This window comes from Strix aluco, chromosome 13 (genome assembly GCF_031877795.1).
Source record: "Strix aluco isolate bStrAlu1 chromosome 13, bStrAlu1.hap1, whole genome shotgun sequence".
Classification (NCBI taxonomy): domain Eukaryota; kingdom Metazoa; phylum Chordata; class Aves; order Strigiformes; family Strigidae; genus Strix; species Strix aluco.
Window position 1 is genome coordinate 12309989 of NC_133943.1, and position 23096 is coordinate 12333084.

General features: G+C 52.5%; 3 protein-coding genes across 4 annotated transcripts; 2 read left to right on the forward strand and 1 right to left on the reverse strand.

Annotated features, from left to right (window-relative positions):
* The first annotated feature begins 26 nt into the window (after positions 1–26).
* On the forward strand, positions 27–14036 carry GRPEL2 (GrpE like 2, mitochondrial). Of its 2 annotated transcripts, none has more exons than XM_074838200.1 (4): positions 27–1132; positions 6609–6777; positions 7663–7753; positions 9766–14036. In XM_074838200.1, the coding sequence occupies exons 1-4, from the start codon at positions 819–821 to the stop codon at positions 10119–10121; spliced, it is 930 nt and encodes a 309-aa protein (XP_074694301.1). In that variant the 5' UTR covers positions 27–818; the 3' UTR covers positions 10122–14036. The 2 variants fall into 2 exon arrangements, with proteins under 2 accessions (XP_074694301.1, XP_074694302.1); XM_074838201.1 differs by having other exon boundaries at positions 7663–7744.
* A 2453-nt stretch (positions 14037–16489) lies between these two features.
* On the forward strand, positions 16490–19742 carry PCYOX1L (prenylcysteine oxidase 1 like). The gene is made up of 6 exons (XM_074838294.1): positions 16490–16592; positions 16906–17112; positions 17600–17774; positions 17864–18075; positions 18172–18312; positions 18918–19742. The coding sequence occupies exons 1-6, from the start codon at positions 16502–16504 to the stop codon at positions 19574–19576; spliced, it is 1485 nt and encodes a 494-aa protein (XP_074694395.1). The 5' UTR covers positions 16490–16501; the 3' UTR covers positions 19577–19742.
* A 1054-nt stretch (positions 19743–20796) lies between these two features.
* Positions 20797–22662, reverse strand: IL17B (interleukin 17B). Its single transcript, XM_074838844.1, is given in 3 exon segments — positions 20797–21113; positions 21245–21566; positions 22539–22662. Coding segments are annotated over 3 exon segments (660 nt in total). The 5' UTR covers positions 22560–22662.
* Positions 22663–23096: the final 434 nt, after the last annotated feature.

The following is a 23096-nucleotide window of genomic DNA, read 5'->3' on the forward strand; positions in this document are numbered from 1 at the left end:
ACCCCGGTGGCAGCAGCTGCTGGGACAGGCAGGCTGGGTGAATCTTGTACGCTGGGTCAGTGACTGCAGCTAGCTCAGAGCCGTGAGCGTAGCCCGCTGCCCAGGCTGGAAGGGCTCCCTGGCTCCCAGGGATGGGGTGCAGGAAAGACCTGTTCCTGGTGGTGCTCGTCCTCTTCTCGGCAGCAGCTTTCCTGTGCCGGTTGTCCCTGCTCCTGTCCCTCTGGGACCTGGAACTGCACCATCTCATTTCACTTCAGAAAAGGGTAAAAACCCTCTCCTCAAAGCATCACCTGTTCCACTAAAGATAGGAGGAGCCTGTGCCTGCAGTGGGGAGAAATAAGAGCTGGACCACCACAGCCTGTGGAAGCGCATCATAGAATGGTTTGGGTTGGAAGGGACCTTAAAGACCATCTAGTTCCAACCCCCCTGCCATGGGCAGGGACACCTTCCACTAGCCCAGGTTGCTCACAGCCCCGTCCAACCTGGCCTTGAACCCTTCCAGGGAGGGGGCAGCCACAGCTTCTCTGGGCAACTTGTGCCAGTGTCTCGCCACCTCACAGGGAAGAATTTCTTCCTTATATCTAATGTAAATCTGCCCTCTTTCAGTTTAAAACTGTTACCCCTTGTCCTGTCACTACGCTCGCTGACAGAGTCCCTCCCCCGTGGAGGCAGTGCTCAGCTCAAAGGCACACTCGGCCAAGGTTTTGGGGTTTTTCAATGTTTATTCACCCTGAGGTAAGAAACACTTTCTTCCACCCCAGGTCAGCCTGCTGGCCCCCCGCAGTCTTTACGGAACAAGAGGTGAAACCTGCCGCGTTATGAACCCCCCGCCCTCCCCAAGCGGCGGAGGCAGCGGCGGCAGGAGCCGAGCCCCGGCCGCGTGTCCCGGGGGGCCGCGCCCGCCCCGGCCAGGCCCCGCCCCGCCCCTCCCCGGGGCGCCCCCCGCCGCCTGCCGGGACTCGCCGTCCGCGCAGGGGCTGCCGGGAGCTGTAGTTGGCGGGCGGCGCCGGCGCGTCGCTCCCTCCGCCCGTCAGTCCGCCCGCCCGCCGTCGGTCTGCGGGGCCATGGCCGCCCGCTCCTTGCGGCGCTTCGGGACCGTCCTCTCCGTCGGCGGCGCGCCGCGGCGCGGCAGGTACGTGAGGCGGTGTGAGAGCGGGAGGAGGGGGGCTGTGGCCTCCCTCCGCCTCAGCCGTGAAGGGCCGCGGCGCTGACCCCTCCCCTCCCGTGGCGGGCTCGCTGCGAGACGTGGCAGCGCCCCGGGCCCGGACCCGCCGCGGCGCCTCTCCGCCGCCCTAGAGCCCGGGGCGCCGGCGGGGTCCCCCCCGGAGGTCTCCGTTTTACCCCTCGTGAGAGGCACGCTGCCGGCCCTTAGTTCCTCAGAAGGCCTGGAACAAAACCAGGCTCTTAATAAGTAAGCTCTTTCCAGAGACAGTGACGTTTTGAGGAAAAATGCATTTTAATTTTTAGGGAAAAGCGTTTCTGTGGTCAGTAAGTCATGTTGTGAGGTTGTTTCCTGCCGTTACACGTATCCACGGGTGATTTCTGCATCTCTTCTTGTCCATCTGAACCATTTATTCATGAACTATATGTTTAATGTTCTCGGGTTTTATTTTTAGTTGTGATGCAGCACGTGGACTTTCAGCGTGTTTTGGATGGTCGAGGGAAGAGGGTCCTTTTAATTATGTAAATATTTAGACAGAAAAACAGTGTCCAGTAATATTTTTGGACATTGTGGAATACAGCTCATAAAAGGGAAATCCAGAACAGGTGCTTTGGTTATTTGAGTGAAATGTGGGCAGGTGAAAAGAAAAAAAGTCAAAATGCATGTTAGTTTATCCTAGAAATTTTTCTCTGGGGAAAAAAAAACACACCAAAAAAACCCATTTAAATGCAATAAAATAATTTTGCAGCATGTAATAGAAGCATCTGTGTTTGTGGGCAGTGAAATGAAAAAAAGTCAAAATGCATGTTAGCTTATTCTAGAGTTTTTTTTCCCAGGGGGAAAAAGCCTGAAAAGACCACTTAAATGCAATAAAAATAACTCTGCAGCACATAACAGAAGCAACTGTGTGTGGGACTAAATGTGAAGATGTGTGTTTGAAAGTCCTTCCTCCTTCATATGCTCTTATATGTGTGAAAACTGCTTTGCCCTCTCAAAATGTGCACCGAGTTTGAAATTGGTGACTTTGATGGGAGCTGGGCAGGCCTCCTTCCCGGAGGATCTCCAGAACCTGCCATCGGTGTGAAACTCCTCTCTGTCCCCAGGTTCTGGGTGGCTGTGCCTGCGTCGCAGCCAGCAGGAGCGGCTCTGGACAGCAAAGCGGTGGGTGGGGGGCCCAGGCACCCATGCTGTGCGTGTCTCGGGGACTTCTGACCCTGGGCTCGCTGCGGTCTGGGAGCCTACTGCCCGGTTTACAGCTGTCCTGCGTTGAGGTGCACTGCACAAGCTTGTTCTCCGGCTCCATCGAAGAGGAATCTACGTAGTATTAATCTCTGGTATCGCTCCCTGATGAAACGGAGCGCAGTAATTGGGAGTCATTAGGAGATGTCCTTCCAAAGCGTGTTCATCAGAGCTGAGATACTAATGCAGATGTTTCTGTGTGTCTCAGCACTTGCGTACTTTGTCGTGCTGATTTGGGAGGAGGAGGAGGGAGTGTTTAAGGAGAAATGGGGTGGGACCCTTGTGTTCATTCGAAACATGACAGACTCGGTTTGGGGCGTTCAGGTATCGTTCCCGTGCTCCAGAAAGAGGCAATACTATTGTTCTGACCAGAGAGACTGGTTCTCATCATTTAAATTCTAACCTTTAAGGACAGTTGGCTTAAACCAGATGGCTGCAATCAACTTCTCTGCTACACCTATCTATTTGGCTTTCTGTGACATCAGCTTGTAAATCTTCCTGTATCACCAGCGTACTTGTATAATCCCTTCACACGCACTGGGACTTCCCCATGTCTGTCACTTCGGGATGTGTCAGCTTCCTCCAGTGATGATTTCTGCCTATTTTTAGGGCAGCTGTGATCAAGACTGTGTTTAGAAGATGGAGCACAGTGCAGTGGACAGGCTGTAAATAGCACTTGTCTTTTTTAGTGGAGTATTTCTTTCATCCTGAAGGAAGAAGTAAATTGAGCGGCACTTTCAGTTCTGCATAATTAGTCCATTTTAAGAGTTCCCTTTAGAGTTAGTCTGTGGCTCTTGTTTCTTGCCTACAACTTCTAAGGCCGGCTCATCCGAACAGCACGTGATACCCAGGGCATGTCACTGCACGGGGGAGTGTTCTGGGACTTGGTTTCACAAGCTGGAGAAAGGAGTCCATGCAGGCAGCTCTCTGCTTCACGTAGGCAGGTCCCGTCGCTGAGGCACCAGCTCATTCATGCCCCTCTCCTCCTACACACCTAAACACACCCATTCGTGTAGTGTAAATCACTTGCAGAGGGAAGTGACTCACTAACTTTTGCTTCTTGGATGCAAAAGAGTTAACTCATTTGTATAGCTTTTTTACGACACAGGAGTCTAACCTGTGAAGTGCCTGGCAAGGCTGCTTTCTCAGCTGCATTTCAGGTTCTTTGGCTCATTCTGTAGCATGGCTAATTCCCATCCCTGCAGCTCTTTAAATGAAAGGACAAAGCTTGTAGCTGGTGCTTACCACGGACACACCTTTTATTTACAAAGAAAGATTTGCAGTTGTTTAAAGCTTCGCAGATTCCTTTTGAAGGCTTGGTGAAGGGGGTCCTTCTCCAGCCTCCCCTCTGGTTTAGTCTACTTTCTATAACTTTGAAGAAGTGCTGTGTTAACCCGTCAACAAAACAAATGTGGCAAGCACCTTAAAAATCATTCAAGATGGGGTCTTGTGCCCCAGAGAGATCTCTCTGCAGCCAGGGATAAAATGTGGGGTTTCTTCTGTTGGCATTCCTGGCACCCAGAACCGCAGTGGCTGGGCAGCTTTATGAAAAGAGCCTGGTGACAGCCCCTTGCCTGGTTCTTTAAAGATTACTGTGAGGAACATCCTATTCTAAAGCAAGTGTACTTATCAGAAGCACTTTCTGACTTATATTTAGTGTGTAATGTGTTGAAAATGAGTGGTGTGACATACAGATAATGTTTTAAGTACCCGCTTAATAAAAAGATTGCACATGCAAATGTGTTCAGGTGGGAAAAGGAAGTTTGTCATTAGTGTTGTGGGACATGTAGCAACCTTGTATTAAAGATAAAATGAGGGAACATCGGGGCTGCCAAGTAGGGAGTGGTAGGAGATGCTTGGTGGCCTTTAGGCAGATAGAAATCTCTTAAACTGTGCTTTGGGCATAGAGCTGAGCCAGTCTAAGCCCTGGCTGCCACCCAGAGGGGTCACCCCTTCCCCATATTTTCCCTCCCACATCTCACTAGGCTTCACATATTTGTCTTCTCTTTTGTACTGACACTTGCACTCATCTGATCTGTCAGCAAACCTATTCAGGGACACAGACAGAAAAGTCTTTGTTTTGTAGGGTTAGTTTTCAGCTGGTTTAACTCCCTGAACCTTCATTCTGCGCAGCTCCAGTACTGGAATAAGGGGAGCAAACCTGTCCCTTCCAGTTGCGGCTGTAAGCTCAGTTTAGCTGGATTGCTGAACAACACTTAGGTCTCATGACTTATTTGATAGACCCAGAAACAAAAGCTGTGAGCTTCTGTGACATTGTACCCGAGCAATATAATCTTGCTGAAAAGTAAGAAAGCTTAATGGTGCAGGCCTGGTAACATGAACCCAGCTACATCGATTCTGGGGCCTAAATTATCATCTCTGTGCAGTGTTGAATTGTGCTGTATAAACACAGAAGTTTGAGAGTGTGCCAGTGCAGTGATTTCTGTGCCATGCTGCGTTTCAGTTGGTAGATGTGCACTTAGTATATGCAAAACCCCTCTATTAAAGGAGATGTTGAAAGCCCCTGCCAGAGGAAGAGCCTGGGTGTTCCCAAAAAAGGAGACACCATTCCTTGTTAAGTGTATACCAAAATGTTTCCTGAATGGAGCTGGTTTGGAAGTAAGTTGAATTTTATTCTGCAGACTCTGTTCCTGGTGTAAGGCACGAGAGGGAGGTAGACTGCGGCTTTGGCCTCATGCTGCCAAGAATGGGTCCTGTCTAGGTCGGTTTGTAAAAACAAGGACGGGGAGTGAAAACGCTTGGTTTCACTCTTGGGAGTGACAGTGTTGTTACTGCAGGTGAAGGGCTTTCTGGAAAAGACAATGAAGTGAGAAATATTTTCTCTATTTTACAAAGTGTCTAGCATGCTGGTTTTGATCATCTTCTCACCAAACTGTTTTCAGCCTGACTTCTATTATCTAGTTTTTGGGAAACCTGTGAGATTGTTACAGTACAGAATAGGCTGCTAAGCACCTAGGCGGTGTTTATACAGCTCAATCCAACTATCTGACTCTTTGGCTGTTTCATCACTCCATCAGCAAATTATGGAGTCAGCCTCCTGGGTGACCTCCACCTGCTGTACCAACATGAACCACTGACAAGTGTGCTTTTTAGTTGAAAAGCGTATTTGGGACAAAAAAAGGTAATTGGAAATAAGATAGGCTTCATCACTTGAGGCTTGGGCTTCTTTTGGGGTTTTTTTTGCCTTTGTGACTCTTTTATTGCCAGTAGAGAGAAACAACTGAAGTGCTTAGAACTGTTGGAGAATATTAGGGACAACTTTCAGTCAGCACATTCAGTCCCTTTCCCAAACACAGCTAAGGGTGCTCTGAAGGTTCTGGCAGAAGGCCTCAGAATATTTGGGCTGCACACAACTTGGTCATGTCTGGACCATTCTCTTTGGTTTCTTCACTGTTCTTTGTGCAGTGAACATGAAAGCTGGGTACAGTCTAGAGATTGCTGCTTTGTGAGAAGAACTGAGTGGCAAAAGGTTCAAACTCTCCTCCTTTTTGCTCAATACGAGGAAAACCGAATACACCAAATACTATATCTGTTTGCACCCAGGAGAACAAATGGGTCAGAGCATCTGAGAACTGGATCCTCCGTTAGCCAGCAGTTTGAGATGTGTTTGGTCTTTCCTTGCTTGCTGAATTGCTGCGCAAAATCCACAGCCGTTCCACTGATGTGACTTGCCCTTTTGTGGTCACTGTACCATCTTAAGTAGCAGGCAAGGCTCTGCTTGCCTATCTTATTAAGTGCCATGGGTTTGAAGATTTTACTGAATTTTGCTCAGAACATTTGGGGTTTTTTAAATAACTGTAAAAACAGCTTTATACTACCTGCCTCCTTTTCAAGACTACCTTGCAAAACGTTTCTGAAGTTTGACATTTGGTATTGACCACCTGTACTGGGAGGTCAGCAAAAATGCAATGCACAGTTTGTTTTCCTGTGAAAATCTGACTCTTTTCAAGGTATGTCAAAGAAGTGGTGTACAGCCCCTGTAATGACATGTGAGTCTAAAATACAAGAATTTTTCATAACATCTGTCTCTGTGTTTCTGTGCTAGATGTCCATATTTTCTGAAAAGAGCTAAAATTTTATCTAGAATCATATGTACCTTTTTTAAGAGAGCCTGCTTTTAGTAGTGACACTAAACTAGAATTCTTGTTGCCTCTGTTGCTACTTAACTTTCCTTCTTTGTCACTAGTTTGTATTTCAGGGGGTCCCCCTGTGTTTTCAGCACTGCGGCTCAGCAGAGAAGTACAGGAGATGAGTGTGGCCCAGAAGATCCCCGTGATGAGCCCAAGCATCCTCTTTCTGACTGTGCCTTACAGCACAAAGCCATCAAATTGGAAGAACAAGTCCGGGATTTAACTGTGAGTATGCTGCTGGTGGCATCATGATGTCTTTTTTCAGTCCCCTTGATTTGGTCTGTCTTTCAGCCCTAGCTTTTTCTGTAAGCCCTGTAACACGCACACAATGCCTCTGGGCTGTGGCAGCCTTCAAAGCAGCTGTGCTCTAAGTGTGAGAGGAGGCACTGCGGAAGTACAGTCTGCCTACCCCGGAAACACCATCCATCAGTAGTAACTAGGAGCAGGACACCGGTAGTATGATCCTGGCAGGCAAAACTGTATGTTGGAGATGGTCTGGTCTGTTCTTTCACAGCATTGTATAGAGAGAATGGCAGTGGCTTCATCCTGATTGGCATCACATGTTGTGTTGCACCAGATCCAGATTGTCTGAGAAGGAAAGTCCTCTTCAGTGACAGTGGTGTGGTGGAAATGGTGGGGATGCTGTTATAGAGACTTTGAAAAACAGATGTGACTAAGGAGAGGATTAAATACAGCAGCACTGGACAGGCAGTTCTGGAGATAGTCACCATGAGAGTACTGCTGCACCAAGCAATAAATCAGCCAGTTGCAGATCTGTTGCTGAGCCTGCCAGCTTGCCTGCTAGAGAAAGGAGTGTCTCAATAGCCGCAGTGAGTCATGCAGAAGGCAGCAGCCTGACAATGCCGTGCTCAATTGAGCTGCACCCTGAATGCTTCTGGCCTTCACTTGGGTCTTTTGAGGGAGTTGTGGTGGTGCTGATTAATCAGTAGGAGAAGGACTTGGGTTTGCATGTAATGAAAACGCAGGAGCCCAGCACAACCTTCTGACATGAAGTGGGCTCTTTTTGAAGCCTTTCTAAGGGATTGCCAACTGTTGGGAAATGGGTTTTACCTCCTTGTTTGATGTCTCCCCTTGCTATTGTGGTTACAGGAGCGATACCGGAAAGCCTTGGCAGATTCCGAGAATGTCCGGAGGAGAACGCAGAAGTTTGTGGAAGATGCCAAGCTCTTTGGTGAGCAAAGTGAGGCAGAGCTGTGTTTACTGCGGTAGCCTGCCCGCCTGAGCATAAAATGCTGATCAACGCTTTTCTCTCCCCCTGTCCTGCCCTCGTTCATTGTAGTCTGGCATGATGTCTGGTCTGGACTCTTAGTGTCTGGGCTTACTTGCTATTTTTCTGTATGTCCAGCTGTGTCCTGTCAGGTTTACCTCAGTGACTGTTTTGTGATATTTTTCTTTTAATAAAATAGGCCCAGTGCAGTTGCGTGTAGTTCTGCAGACTTGGTTGAAATTACAGGCTCTTCTGTATGCTCAGAACTGGCTCTGGCAGGGTGTATTTCATACTCTTAGCTGTGTCATCAGGATGTGATCTTCTGTACTATATTAACAGCCGCTTCTCTTTTGCTCTAGCTTTTAGGAGGTAGATCCTGCATGGGACAAAGGTTGTAAATTCCTATATCAGATGGTTTTTAAAACTTCTATAAGAAATATTTTAGCATCAGTGAAGTGAGCTGAATTTGTAGCTTTGGCTACAGAGGCAGGTGAAGTGGGAAGAAACTGCTGATTAATCATTGCACTCTGTCAGCACCATCTCTGAGAGTGAGAAACTGTTATTCTCCACAATGCGTGAATCTCAGAAGGTTTTTTAGTTAATTCTAGTGGCTTTGAAATTAGAGCTGCTGTATTTTTCGTACCGTTCTTCCCATTGTGCTATAAAATGGCTGTTGACTTCTGGGCTAATCAGCACCATTGGTTTTGAGAGGGTTTTTTTAAGCTCTTTGAATTTTATATGTAGTATGCTTGAGATTTGAAGAAAAATTAGGTTCTTTATTAGAAGTTGCTCTATGTTTCTCATGAGGTTGCTCAGTTTCTCATGGGGTCTGTAGAGGTGCAAGAGGAAAACCTGAAAAGAGGTTGTAGCAGGATGAGTGTCAGTCTCTTTTCCCAGGTAACAAGTGATACAATGAGAGGAAACAGCCTCAAGTTGTGTCAGGGGAAAAATTTCTTCACCAAAAGGATTGTCAAGCACTGGAACAGGCTGCCCAGGGAAGTGGTTGAGTCACCATCCCTGGAGGTATTTAAAAGAGGTGTAGATGTGGCGCTTAGGGACACGGTTTAGTGGTGGGCTTGGCAGTGTTAGGTTAATGGTTGGACTCGATGATCTTAAAGGTCTTGTCCAACCTAAGTGAGTCTGTGATTCTATGAAATGGTTGGTAGTTGGTCTACTTCTGTCTGCTCTTTTGTTGCTTCTTCACACTTCATTCTGTGCCTGTTTAAACATGTCTGTACAACTGTAGAGAGCACCTGACTATTGTTTCTCTTCTCTATTTTCTAATGTGTCTTTCCAGTAAGTTAGTTATGGCATCTATGTAAGTGAGGGAAGCTGGTTTTCCTGAAACTTCTGCATGATGTAATATATCACTTCTGGAAATGTATACAACCTAAACCCATTTTTCTAATGAAAAAGACTGCATGACTTTTCATGACCAACCCAAGGACCATTTTGTCCAGTCCTTCCACAGTGGTTTTAACTTAAGAATAAAATTGTGGATGTACTTTTGAATGGTCACGTATTATTTTTACTTACCCCTGTTGTGTTTGTTCCCCATGTGTATGGGCATTTTTGTGAGTTACCTGGCAAAACATTTATGTCTGTGGGACTGTATGAGAGGGCATGGAACAGTGTCCTAAATGACAAGTCTTAGATGCAAGAACTTTTTGGAGTGAAATACTAATGCTCTGCTTTATATGTATATATGTATATATGTGTATATATATATGGCAATGTGTATAGATGTACCTTTCGTGCATATACCTTGATTTGGGGAGTCTTTCAATTACCACCCATGGAATGATAAAGCTTTGGCTACAGGATACAGAAGACACTGTCCGCTCTCACTAAAGTAACAGTTCAAATCAATTAGCAGCTTTAAAAGTGCTTTCAAGTTGCTATGACTTTGTGCCTGTCATTGTACTGTAGCTCTGCATGTTCTGTTAACTGCCCTCCATTTAGCTCTTGCTTCCTTGTGCCTGTAGGGATCCAGAGTTTCTGCAGGGACCTTGTGGAGGTAGCAGATATCTTGGAGAAGACTGCCGAGAGTGCCGCAGAAGAAGCAGAGCCTAGTAATCCAAATCCAACCCTGAAGAAAATCTATGAAGGCCTGTCTCTTATAGAGGCCAAATTACAAAGTGTATTTGCCAAACACGGCCTTCAGAAGATGAACCCTGTTGGTGGCAAATATGATCCATATGACCATGAAATCGTCTGCCATGTACCAGCCGAGGGAGTGCAGCCGGGCACGATAGCGCTGGTGACTCAGGACGGCTATAAACTCCATGGTCGCACCATCAGACACGCACTCGTCGGCGTGGCAGTAGAGTCACAGGAATGACGTGGGTTTACCTGTTGGCATCTGGGACCTTACTGAGCTGAGGAACCCTCAGCGCTCGGTCACAACTGCAGCTGCATGTCTTTACTTATTTATTAAGCTAGGTTTGTATTGTATGTTGGCTTCTTTATAATGTGTGCAGTCATTTTGCCATTAATTCTAAGGTACTTGTATATTTAATAATCCTTTTTGGAATACATGGAGTAGTACTAGGAGTCCTGCTATTTGTCAGAAACGTGGCACTGTAGCCCCTTTCTCCATCGCTCATTTCTCCATTAAGACTTGTGTGGGGAAGAGGGGAGATATGGGAGAGAAAGGGAAATTCTCTGAGAGCTAAGGAATCTCGTCTTCTGGTTCCATCTCTGAGACAGACTCCTGCAGTGACCTTCAGGAAAGTAACTTCTCTGCCTCAGTTTCCATGTCTGTATTAAGGGAATATAATAATACTTACTGACCTACCTCACAGGGATGTGGTAAGGCTTTTTCTTTGCAAAGCACTTGGAAGAGGAAAAGCCCAAAGGGCTGAGTATTATTATCAGGCTGGTTTTGGTGTCTCCCCTTGTCCCCAGACCCCATGGGTGGGGATGAAGATGATCCCTTGAAATGACATTTAGGGGCAGCTTTTTCTTATGTCACTTCAGGAAAACAATCCTAAATTAATGAAATCTCTGTCATACTAGTTGAATAGGAATGAGGTTTTAAAAAGAATTCCATTGTTGGGTCAGACTAATATTTGTTCTCCAGGTAAAATTTCAACTTGCCTCCTTGTTTCTAAAGGTAAAACAGGGAGTATTGGTTCTTGGTGGAGCCAGAAAACTGTTCTCACATCTCTTTTTCTCCAATCAAAAAGCATATTTTAGAGGAGGGTAATTTCTCTTCCCCGATGGGTATTTGTGCAGCTTTCAAGCATGATAAACTGTATGGTCTTCATTGCAGCTGCTGGCAAAATGGAGATGTGCCCTGGATCAGGAAATCTGGACTGTTTTATTTTCTCAGCTCTCCCAATAATGGTACTCGGATAACACTAACTTCCAGTACAGATTCAGATTCTGCTTTTGCGTGGTCATAGTAAACATTAAACCTTTTGAGTTTTGATACAAGGAGAAAAATCTTTTCTACTAAAAGTCTCAAGTGCCCTTGAACCAATTTTAGCAGCGGTGACAAGAAAGCAAGAGAAGCAGAAGGCTGAGGAAGTGAAAGCTGACCTCGAGACGTCCTCTTAGTTGGAGGCATGTTGTTGTCGCAGCATGGCATATGTATTTCCCAGTGGTCCTTTTGCCTGGGAGTCCATTTATCTCAGCTGAAAGGATGCAGTCGCTGAGTAAGATCAGAATTTAACACTTTACAGAGCAGCGAGCAGTATAATGACAGAAGAGTTCTATAAACCAGCCTATGGTCTGCATTACAAAAAGCCAAGGCAGGAATGGTTGTTTTCAGGTGGTTTCTTACCAATTGGTTAATTCCTGCCTTCTTTGCTTTCTGGAATTAGATCTGTGGCCTGACAGTTATGAGATCCACTTCCAAAAAGTCTTTACTTGCAGTGGATGCCATCACTGGTTTGGAAGAAAGCTTATTCTTCTCCCATTCCTTTGCAGGCTTAAGTGCATAATCCTTTTGTGGTGGACTTCAAGATTACCGCGTCGTTCAATTAGCAGCTATCGACAGTGTTTTATCTGGGGAGACTATGTGCAGCTAGTTGGTTGTCATTCCAGAAATTTAAGGAAGATGCACATTTCTGATATGCTCCGTGCAAGCTGCTTTAGTGACAGCTGTGTGGGGGTGACTCGGTGGTGGATACTTTTTGAAGCGCAGTTTTCTGCTTCTGCGTAGTTAGGTTTTTCAGGCAGGTACTTGAGATTTCAACCCTGAACAGTGCTTCATGGCGGCGTTAGATCACTTTGGAAAAAGCTTGTTCAGTGCTCTTGTTTTATCACACTGTTGGAAATTTCAGAGATACGCAGGATTTCTGTTCAGTTTTTTGCCAGTCTACGTGCTGACTGGGTCACAGGTTATGCTGTTACTCAAGACAAAGAACAGGTAAGATATGAAACGTGGCAATGCAAGTCTTGCTGTTCTCCCTCAGGACTGTCTGCAGCCTGTTCTAAGGAAATGTGTCTTCAGCTGGAAGGAGCAGTTGGGTTCTCAGCTGAGTCTTTTTGCAATATGAGGAAAGAGCTGGTTATGGAAACTTAACTTTGAATGTGAAACTATTTGTAAGGAACTAAACAAAAGCAAAGGCATTTAACACAACAGGTAGTTTTCTGTCATAGAAAGGCAGCAGCTTAGCTGAGCTGGATTTAAAAGTAGTGTGTGACCAGAAGTGATGGGATCCAAAATTCTCTTTAAACTGACCCATGGAGCCACTTGACTGTGAAAGTATCTACAGCTGCTTGGTCCACCTCCAGGCTGTTTGCCAAGCCTGCCTGTCTCCTCAGCCAGTGTTCACCCCTTTTTGCCTTAAGGAAATACTCTAAAATGCACTCCAGACCTTCTGTCTGTACTAAGAGGTTGGTGATTCAGCTTGTGTATCTGGGATCTGCTTTCACTGAGGCACTGTTGTTGGCTAGAGCAGGAATCTGAGGGATCCAGTTCCTGCACAGTCTTTCTCACCCTCCCACAGGCCCCGTTTAATTTTGGGCAAGCTATTTTCCCAGTTCATGCCCCAGCTTTTTAAATCTATGAAACTTCTACAGGATCTTATTGGGCTTTTATGATGAATACTGTAAGATGTACCCATTGCTTAGAGACTCTTTTACAGAAGTTACCAAAGAGATAAATACTGTAGCTGTTGTTTGTCCTAATTTCTGCTTCCTTTGAATGGTGAAGTGAAAATGAAATAACCAAACCTGGATTCCATCAGAGAATCCAGATTTTCTAGGCAAAATTTGATTCTCTTGCCTTTCAAGCACACTTAATGATCTTTTTTATCATGGATGAGATTGCGTAAGGGTGGATAGTATTTCTCCTTTGTAGTTCTTGCTCCCTGTTTGTGTAAAGCTTGCACACTCAGCACGGTGGGGCAGAGTCCCCGTTGGTGCGGCTCCATTGCACTCTGCAGAGTTACACCAGAGAGGAGACCCACCCGTCAGCTTTTTCTCTCTGGTCACTTTATTCAACGACTCTTTAATACCACACAGGAGTACGTTAGCAGGGACCGAATAGCAGAGGAGAGGAAGTGTCATGTACCTCTTAGTCATTTCCACTCCGTTTGTCCAGCCATGAACAGAAGAGCTCGCTCTGGGAGTGCAGACGACTAGATAAGACGTGCATGTGGTGGTGATGTGTGGACCTGCGTTCCTGCTCTCAGGAAGTGGGCAGCCCACTGACCGTGGGCATTTGCCATGTTCTGTGACCTTGCCGTACCCCATCAGTGGGACGTGTTTGAGTTGAGCTCCTGGACGAGGCTCCAGTGGCACTGTCTCGTGAGTGTGGCAGCATCTTAACTCCGACCAGGGGCAGTGCAGAATGTGAATGTCGCTTTGTGAACCTTAAATTCTCTGCTTCATCAGCAGAGCTTCTGTTGAAAGAGACAGCTGTGATACATCAATAGCTATTAGCAGTCCTTTAATTTTAAAAAAAAAAAATGTATTTAAGTTTTATATTGTGAATATTGTAGTATTTTTTTATTTTAAAACTTGAGATGTTTTGATATTACTTGCAAAGTCAAATGAACAAAACGTTGCTAATCTCCAAAAATCTAAGTCCATTTAGTTAGTGGGAAACCTGTATATATTGTATTTTTTTGTGTGTTTCTGTGCTCTTTGTTTACCCAAAGGTCCTGGCTGTATGAAAGACAAAGACTGAAGTGTGGGAGTGGTGCAAGTAATTGACAACAACATTTGAGTTAATGTTGGAAAGGGCTGATTTCCTTTAGATGTCCAGATACTGTCCATTTGTTAATAAAAAAAAAGAATTGCAGTTGCTTCTTTTTCCTTTTTTCCCTGCCCCAAACTGCTGCTCGTTCTGACTGCTGCTCAAATCAGGTGGGACTGCAGAAGGTTTCTCGCCGTTCCTGATCCGATGGTCTAAAATAAAGGCTGTAGTCCTTAAACATTTTATTAACAATGCTTTAGGTGGACTCCCAGAAATGCTCACACGTGTGTGCGTGCTGTCTTTCCTCACGCAGGTGTGTTGTTGGGGATTTCTGCACTGACAAACTGTCCAGGTGTGTCATTCCCTGGTACTTCCATGGCTGCCCCCGTGTCTGCTCCTGGTAACTCCGCTCATGGACCATTGTGTAGAGAAATGCCGTCTGCCCGCCTTTGGTGGTGGTTCATTCTGCAGAACTCTGCTAGCAGTTGAGATCTTGATACCTGGTTTTATTTTTGCCATCCTGTTCTCTCACAGCTCTGCTTTGCTGCGTTTTTGCCCTTGTGTGTGGTGTGTTGTAGCAGGCGTGCTGTATGGCTCGCTAAGGATGGCTTAACATACAGTGTGTGTTAGCGCTTGTGGTATCCGCAGGCGGGTTATAATTTCAGGGATTTGTTGGAGAAGAGAACAGGCTTTCTCTGTAGGGGTGTGATTGTAACAGATCTCATTCTCCCTTCCTGCATTCTCTGCAAAAACAGCCGTGCCTCTGTTCCTGGTTTTGCCACAGTGCCCCTGGGCACTTCTCACTAGAAAAAAGCCTTTGCAAAAGGCTGTTCACAAATGGCCTTTCTGGGGTGAGATCTAAATTTCTGTGCTAAAGATCTGGCAGCAAGGTCGCCTTGTGATGGCGGAGGCTATGTCCCATTACAGGGGCTCTTCCTCATTCTACTAGTTAGTGTGGGCACTGCTCGGTGTTTGCTGACCAGACCAGGAAACGTTGCTGCCTGCTGCTGCATGAGTTCATTTCTGGCTCTGCTGGTTTTTCTCTGCAGCAACAGCGAGAGTTGGGAGTTTTCAAACCACAGCCACCACCATCTGCAGAAAAGCATCGGGGCTTGTGAGCACGGGGAAGAGCATTTTGCTTACGGTGTGGTATTGCGGAACGCCTGCGAGCAGGGCACGGTCTGCCGTGAGAGGGAGGTGATCGGGCGCGGCGCTGACCCGGACTCCTCGGAGCCTTGCTGTGTGTACAGACAGATTTCTGGTCACCCACAGCCGTGGTGAAATCAGGCCCGTTAAGTAAGAGCTTGTTAAAACCTGAGGCATGCTGCAAAGGTAGTGTGCTGTGTTTTAAGCAGCTTTGGGAACGTCGCCTCCCTGTTCTGGTGGGTTGATAGTGCCCATTGTAAGGACTTGGGTGAGCTGAGCAACTGTAGGTTTTGTCTGTGCCCCCCCCATATGTTCACACCTGAATGTCTGGGTCGTGCATGCTCCCCCATGCAGGAACTCTGAAGCAGCTCCTGGCTGGGGGATAGAGGGGGCCTGTGCTTGTGTTGCCTTTCTTCTGAGACAGTTCGGTGATGGATTCTCAAACTAAATTTTGTCACTTGGTACAGAGCCAGCCCTGGGCCACGGCAGGCTCAGGGGCTGTAGTTACATGTCCTACCTGTTCCAGAGTTTTTGCTCAGTCTTTTTGCTATCCTTTGTAATCTGAGTAGCAGCAGGCTCCCAGGTGGGATCCCCATGGCACAAGCTGCTTGCTGTCGGGCACCTTCTTTTACCCAGGGTGGAAAGTGCAAGCAAAAGCTTTGAAATGGCCTTGCCGATGCACAAGCCGCACAGGATCCATCCTACTCCCCCCAGCCGGGTACCGAGCACCGCGTGCCATCGCCCGTGTGCAGGCTGAGCACACGGACACACCGGCAGCAGCTCGGCCCGAGCTCTGCCCTACGGCGCAGCCCCCATGTGCTCGCAGCGGGTGAGAGGTGAGGCCGGGGGGAGCAACTGGGGTCAGGCCCTTGGTTCGCCGTGGGGTTGATGGCGAGGGGGATGCTGCTGAGCGTGCGGTGGATGCGCAGCCGCCCGTGGGGAACGGAGAGCACCGAGGATCCTCGCTGGAGCTGTGCCTGGGGTGGTTCATGTGCCACCCCCAGCGCTCCTGGATGCTGAGGGTCTCCTCTGACCCTCGTTGGCGTTCCCTGAGGACGAGTGCTGGGGGATAAGCCATCACAAGGCCTGCTTTTACACTGCTGCGTGTCTGCGCTGAGCCCGGCGCTGCCCCGGTAGCGCTTCCCTTGCAGCCGGCGAGCGGTGGGAGGCTGTGGGCATCCCTCCCCGTGCTCGCCCTGCCCCTCCTCGCCTCGCCGCCGGCAGACGCGCTGGCTCAGGCTCCCAGGGCCGGGGCAGGCCTGCCCGCGCTCGCCAGGAACGGGCTCCGCGCCTGGGGGGGCCGCGCTGCTGCCCGGGCGGGGCGGGGCGGCAGCGGGGGGCGCGGGGGCCGGGCCTACGGCAAGGGGCGGGCCGGGCCGGGGCGGGCGCTGCCGGGACCCGCTCTCCGCGCCGCCGTCCGCGCCATGGCCCCGCCGCCCGCCGCGCTGCTCCTGCCGGCCCTCGCCGCCCTCCTGGCCGCGCCCGCCGCCGCCCGCGCCCCGCCGCGCAGCATCGGTAGGAGCGGGGTTGGGCGGGGGCGTGCGGGGTGGGGAGGGGGCACCCATCCTGGGTACCGGCAGCACCCGGCCTCCTGCCTGCCGGCCTCCGGGGGTGGGAGAGGGCAGCTCCGGCAGCGCTCCGCGGTGGGAGCAGGGCGTGCTGCGATGCATCCCCGCAGCATCCCCGCTGGCGCACACGGCGCTGGCCCCTTCCCCCCCTCTCCCCTGCGGCCGGTGCACCCGGGAGCCCGGGCGGGGGGCAGCGGCACCCCGCTGCTCTCTCAGGGCGCGCTGCTGACCCGGCTGCCCTCGCCCCTCTCCGCCGGCAGCCGTGGTGGGCGCCGGGCTGGGCGGCTCGGCCGTCGCCTACTTCCTGCAGCAGCACTTCGGGCCGCAGGTGCAGCTGGACGTGTTCGAGGCGGCGGGGGTGGGCGGCCGGCTGGCCACCGTCACCGTCAACAAGCAGCAGTACGAGAGCAGGGGAGCCTCCATCCACGCCCTCAGCCTCCACATGCAGGACTTCGTCAAGATCCTGGGTGAGCACACGCACCCCAGCGCTTGCGGGGCCTCCCTCCCCGAGGTGGGGGGCTGGGGTGCCCCTGGGCTGTGCACTTGGGGCAGTGGAGGGGGCGGCTTCCAGTCTGCCTCGGCACCCCAGGCATGGGGTGACCCCCTCGCTGTCCCCACGCCCCAGCCCTGATGTGTTCTGGAAGAGAAAGGGACGGGGTGGCCCAGCAGAGCATCAGGGCAAGGGGTCCTGGTGGAAGTAGTGGGGGGGGGGGCACTTTGCCCACAAACTCTCACCGGTTTGTCCCAGTAGGCAGCAGCAACTCCATGGGATTCCCCAGTGTAGAGGATCTGGCTGGGGTCCCCGTGCCCTGGGGTCTCACGCTCCCTGATGCTACTCCAAGAGCATCTTTTCCCGCATCCCTGCTGCGGCAGCGTTTGGCGCTGGCCTTTCCCCGCAGCCAGCCAGCCCCAGGGTGTGAGCCCAGCGGGCCGGGGCCCCTCTGCTCCCTGCAGGCCTCAAGCACCGGCGCGAGGTGGCAGGGAAGAGTGCCATATTCAGCGGGGAGCACTTCGTCCTGGAAGAGACCGACTGGTACCTGCTCAACCTCTTCCGGCTCTGGTGGCACTATGGCATCAGCTTCCTGCGCCTCCAGATGTGGGTGGAGGAGGTGATGGAGAAGTTCATGAGGTGAGAGAGCCCACAGGGATGGGGGGACACAGGAGGTCTTCCCCGGCACCGGGGCATCACCAGGTGCGCTGTGCTCCTGTCCCCTCCAGGATCTACAAGTACCAGGCTCATGGCTACGCCTTCTCCAGCCTGGAGGAGCTGCTGCGCTCGCTGGGGGGTGATGCCTTCGTCAACATGACACAGCGCTCGGTGGCCGAGTCCTTGCTGGAGGTGGGCGTCACGCAGCGCTTCGTGGACGACGTCATCGCGGCCGTCCTGCGCTCCAGCTACGGGCAGTCGGTGCTGGTGCCTGCCTTCGCAGGTGAAACCGGGGACCCCCTCTCCTCCCTGTGTGACTCCTCCCCAGCATCCCCTCCACGGGCAGGCTGTTGAGCCACCCTCCTCTTCCTCTCCTCAGGAGCCATGTCGCTGGCGGGGGCCCAGGGCAGCACCTGGGCAGTGGAAGGAGGCAACAAGCTGGTGTGTTTGGGTCTGCTGAAGCTGACCAAAGCCAACGTCATCCCGGCCAGGGTGACGGGCGTCTCTCTGCACAGCTCGGGTGAGCCTGGGCACGGGATCTGCTCTGGGTGCCGCCAGCCTGGGCGTGGGCCAGCACACACCAGGGCAGGAGGTTGGTGGTGGCAGCATGGGGATGCTGGGGCAGAGCCAGAGTGCTGGGAGGCTGGAGAGCATCCTGGTCCTCGTAAAGCATTTGGGCGAGGGCCAGGGGGTCTGTCCATTTCCTCCCCTTGTCTGATCCAGTGGGGGCCCTGCAGTACAGACCTCAGCCCTGAGGTTCCCCTCTCTCCCTCCTGAGGTCCCTCAGGTCTCTCCTATGGCACCATCCTTGTTGTAGGCTTGCTCCCCTGTCCGACACAGCAGAAGGGCTGGATAGCAGAGGTTTGGGGGGTAGGCTGTGCTGCCCCAGTCCTCCTGGCCCTGCTAGGCTGGGCTTCTCTGGAAACTTTCTCCCCCAGACTTGATAAAATCTTCTTTCCACTGCCCTAAAGCATCAGCAACTCATCCATAACCATCAGATGCTATGGTCCAGCACTAGTGTGTACTGGAAAACCAGAGGATGGAGGCCTTGCTAGAAAGAAAGGGACCAGGGCAATACCACTTGGGGCTCAGGGCTACTCCTAACTGTCCACAATCTCTTTCCAGAGGGGAGAGCCCTCTACCAGGTGCACTACGAGGGCAGTGAAGGCCAGGGCTCAGCTTTCTACGACATGGTAGTTGTGACAACTCCCCTGCACCCCAGCAGGAGCAACTTCACCTTTGAGAACTTTGAGCCGCCCATCGCCGACTTCCCTGGAGCCTTCCAGCCCTCTGTCACCTCCGTGGTGCATGGCTACCTCAACTCCTCCTACTTCGGCTTCCCTGACCCCAAGCTCTTTCCCTTTGCCAGCATCCTCACCACTGACACCCCCGACCTCTTCTTCAACGCCATGGACAACATCTGTCCTGTCAACATCTCCGCAGCTTTTCGTCGCAAGCAGCCCCAGGAGGCTGCAGTGTGGCGTGTCCTCTCTCAGCAGCCGCTGGACAAGCAGCAGCTAAAGACCCTCTTCAGGTCCTACTACTCAGTGCAGGTGACAGAGTGGCAGACGTATCCCCGCTATGATGCTGCCAAGTCCCTCCCACCCATCGTGCTCCATGAAAACCTCTTCTACCTCAGTGGCGTGGAGTGGGTGGCCAGCTCCATGGAGATGATAGCGGTAGCAGCCAAAAACGTGGCCCTGCTGGCTTACAACCGCTGGCATCAGGACCTGGAGAAAATTGACCAGAAGGACTTGATGCACAAGGTGAAGACCGAGCTGTGATGCCCAGGGGAGGTGGTGGGCTGGGAGCTTCTGTGTGTGGTAGCCTGGGGAGTATTTATTGCCTTGGGGACACCAGGGGGTTTGGGGCTGGGGGAGAGGGGACAGACTGTGTCCCAGATGTCTTGAACGTGTGTTGCCTTCAGGAATACAGTCCCTGCCCAGTGTTGCTGTGTGTCTGTGCTGCGTGCCTTGGTTTCCCAGTTCCCCCTCCCCAGGCTCTACTGGAAAGGAGCCTGTGCCTTTTCCCGTGAAAAAGGGTCACTGTGCATCTGGTTTTGGGAGGGACCTCAGGGGACTTTCAAGGATGAGGCTGGCTGGCATTGGCAGCAGATGGGTCCCCCCTGGCTCCCGCTGCAGGGTCTGCTGCCTTCCTGGCTTTGCCCCCGGGATACACGGTGGTAGGGCTGGCCCCGGCTGGGCCAGGAGGTCCCGTGGCCTCTCCATGCCGTGCGTGTGTGGAGCCTGGCCCCGATGGCTGGCTCAGTGCCCAGGGCATGGGCAGGGTGGGCTGTCGCAGGTCCTGGCTTGCAGGGAGAGGTGCCTGCTGCCAGGTGCTCCCTGTTTCCAGAGGCATCCAGGCTTCCCCGAGCATGGGGCTTGGCTGTGTTTTGGGGGGCAGAAGAGCCTCCTTGGGAGAAGGCTGGGCAGCATGCACTCGCAGAGGGGCAGCTCAGACGGGGACCAGCGATGTGCTTTATTGAAGACCTCAGAAGCTGCCCAAACCACCGTCCGCTTGCCCTGCTCCCCGGGCTGCCTGGCCCAGCACAGAGGAGCTTGTAGCTCCCAGAGCTGTTGCACTGATGGAGTGAATGGAGACAAATGGGGACTTTGGGGAGGGAGGAGGCCTGATCCTGCCCAGGCGGAGGGACCAGCAGGCAGCTTCCTCCCTCTCTCCCCAGCCTGCCCTGCTGAGCTCCTCCCGGGAGGTGAGGGGGCTCAGGGCAGTGTCTCGCTGTGAGGCCAGCTGTGGGACTACCTAGCTGGGTGACTTGCAGGGGCTGTCCCCATGCTGGGTGTCCCCAAAGTGGCTGCTTGGGCTGAGGCTGATGGAGTCTGCAGGGGAATTTTGGGGAGCTCTTGGAGCTGCCATCGCCTTGCATAGGGGTTCTCACCCTGATGCTCAGCCAGGTGACCCTCTCCCAGAGGGCTGGGCAAGCTCAGGAAGCAAGAGCAAGCTGGTTAGATGCCCACGGGTAGCTGCAGGGGTTAGCTTTGCAACCTCAGAAGATGCAGGTGCAGCCCACGGCGATGGTCTCCATGACCATCTGGTACTTCTTGTGACACTTCTTCCCAGAGGGCTTGTGCCCAACCTCACCCGGCGCCTGACAGAGCAGCCGGCGGACAGGCAGCCGGCTGTAGATGGGAATGCTGGCCATGGTGCGGTCCTCCTGCATCGTGAAGGGGTTGATGCAGCCAGTGCAGAGGCACTGGGCCTCGGGGATGTCTGCTGGGATCCGTGTTGCGTCATGGTTTATGCTGGAGGAGAAGGAAAGCAAGACGAGGCTGGAGAGACGGTGAGATGGGGGGCAGCGGGTAGCTGGGGATGGGCAGGGTAATACCTCCACAGGGTGAAATGGGGTGCTGCTTAGAATCGCACTCCCCATGAGCCGCCACAGCCCCATGCTGCTGGTGCTGTGGCTGCCGTGGCACTTGCTAGCATGGAGCCACCACGCGTGTCCCCAGGGTCCCTGCCCCAAGCTCACCTGTAGGCCCAGGGCGACAAGCTCCTCCGGTTGGACCTCCAGAGCCTCAAGTTGACCTGGCACTTGGTGTCGCCTGGCTCAGAGCTGTTCCTCAGCTGGCGCACCATGTCCTGGATGCTGCGCTCATAGTCTGCCATGGTGGTATAGGGATCATCCAGGGCCCAGGCGAGGGCAGGGGTGGCCGTGGGGGGCCGTGCCAGGCCCCTTCTCCTGCCCTTTGCTGCCTTGCTTTGGTCCTTCGCTTCGGGGACCAGGATCATGGCAAAGGTGAAGATGCAGAGGAGAAGCTGAGGAGGAAGGAGGATGGTGTGTGGCTGCCCAGGCCACAGGGCTGGTGTGGAAAGAGAGCTTTCCCACCTCCCATGGGTTACTGAGCGAAGGCAGGACCGCACTGACTTTGGGGTGGCACATGCAACCCCTGAAGGGCAACACTGGCCTGCGGGTGAGACCCATAGAAGCACACAAGGGCCATTTGCAGAGGTGGTGGGCACATGGCTGTGGTGAGCCCCCTGGCCCAAGCCCCAAGCTGATGCATGTGGCTGCAAAGCCCCTCGCCCTGGTTGCAGCTGGCAATTTGCATTGCCCAAAGTGCCTCTGCCCGTGCTGCCCGAGCTGTGCCTGGTCCCTTCCCTGCCCACCCTGAGGTGGCTGCATGCTGGGAGCGATGGGTACACCCTTAGCTCAGGCTGTACCTGGGCAGCCTCTGGTTTCAAAGGAGCTTTAGAGATGACAGTCAAGAATGGGATCTTTATCCGAACCCTCCTCTCCCTCCCTCTGTGCTCTGGGGACGGTGAGAGAGAAAAGAAAGATGCTTTTTCCTTTCCTTCTCCCTCCGGCCTCGCAGGGCTGAGCTCCCGTGTGCTGACACCCGGCAGGCTGCCCAGCGGCAAACAAAGTTGCTTTCTGTAGTCCTGTTCCCTGCTATTCGTGTCCCTGCAGCCAGCCACAGGCCGCCCCGCAGCCCTGCCCGCTGTCCCGCAGCCCTTCCCGTGGGCGTGCGGTGCCCCGGGCCAGGGACAGCTCAGCCGGGGCTGTTTTCCCCTCCGGTGCCGGACCGTCCACTCGGGCTGTCGCAGCTTTGCTCTCCGAGGCTGTTGCATCCTCACCGTGCCAGGCGTGGGAGCGATGGGCCTGGCAGATCACAGCATGCATCTCCAAAGCAAACAAACCCAGCTAGCCACCCATAAACAAGCGTGCAAATAATTATATTAAAGAAGGAAAACAAGGAGCAAGCCCTGAGCTGCCGTGCAGTCACCTACCAGGTTTGGAGCCCGCTCCATCGCCGCGGAGGGGCTGCCGGCCGCCGTCCTGCAGTGTGGCTGTCACTGGCGAGCTGGGGAGCTAAAAAGGGAAAGCCCCAGCCCCCGGCTCCGCTCTGCCGGAGGTGTGTCCGGTCCCCGAGGTGCCAGGGAGCCTCGGCACAGGCAGGGCAGGGGGCCAGTGTGGTCTGGGACTCGGCCACCCGCCGCCTCCCCGGGCGCTGGCTCCACCTGCGGCTGTGGATGGTGGCGGGTCCCCTCTGGGCAGGGCAGCCCGGAGGGGCTCGCTGGGCAAAACCTGCCCTGGGGAGGGGGTTTGGGCTCTGGTGGTGACACCGGTGTGGTCACAGCCCTGCCGGGGCCAGGAGGGACATGGCTGCTGGGCTGGGGGAGCAGGGGCTCGCGGAGGCCCGGGGGTGAGCCACATCTGGCGCTGGTAGCAAGGTGTGCAGGTAGCCTGGGGCTGTCCCGCTGTCCCTGTGGGGACAGCTGAGGGCCTGCTGTCATCCATGTGCCACCACCAGCTCTGCTGTCGCCAGGAGCCACCAGAGCCTTCTG

Coding starts and splice junctions, on each gene's coding strand:
- GRPEL2 (XM_074838200.1), top strand. CDS start 819: ATGAACCCCCCGCCCTCCCCAAGCGGCGGAGGCAGCGGCGGCAGGAGC. Junction 1,133..6,608: donor GGCGCGCCGCGGCGCGGCAG/GTACGTGAGGCG, acceptor CTTTGTCACTAG/TTTGTATTTCAGGGGGTCCC. Junction 7,754..9,765: donor CAAGCTCTTTGGTGAGCAAA/GTGAGGCAGAGC, acceptor TTGTGCCTGTAG/GGATCCAGAGTTTCTGCAGG.
- PCYOX1L (XM_074838294.1), top strand. CDS start 16,502: ATGGCCCCGCCGCCCGCCGCGCTGCTCCTGCCGGCCCTCGCCGCCCTC. Junction 17,113..17,599: donor GGACTTCGTCAAGATCCTGG/GTGAGCACACGC, acceptor TGCTCCCTGCAG/GCCTCAAGCACCGGCGCGAG. Junction 17,775..17,863: donor GTGATGGAGAAGTTCATGAG/GTGAGAGAGCCC, acceptor TGTCCCCTCCAG/GATCTACAAGTACCAGGCTC.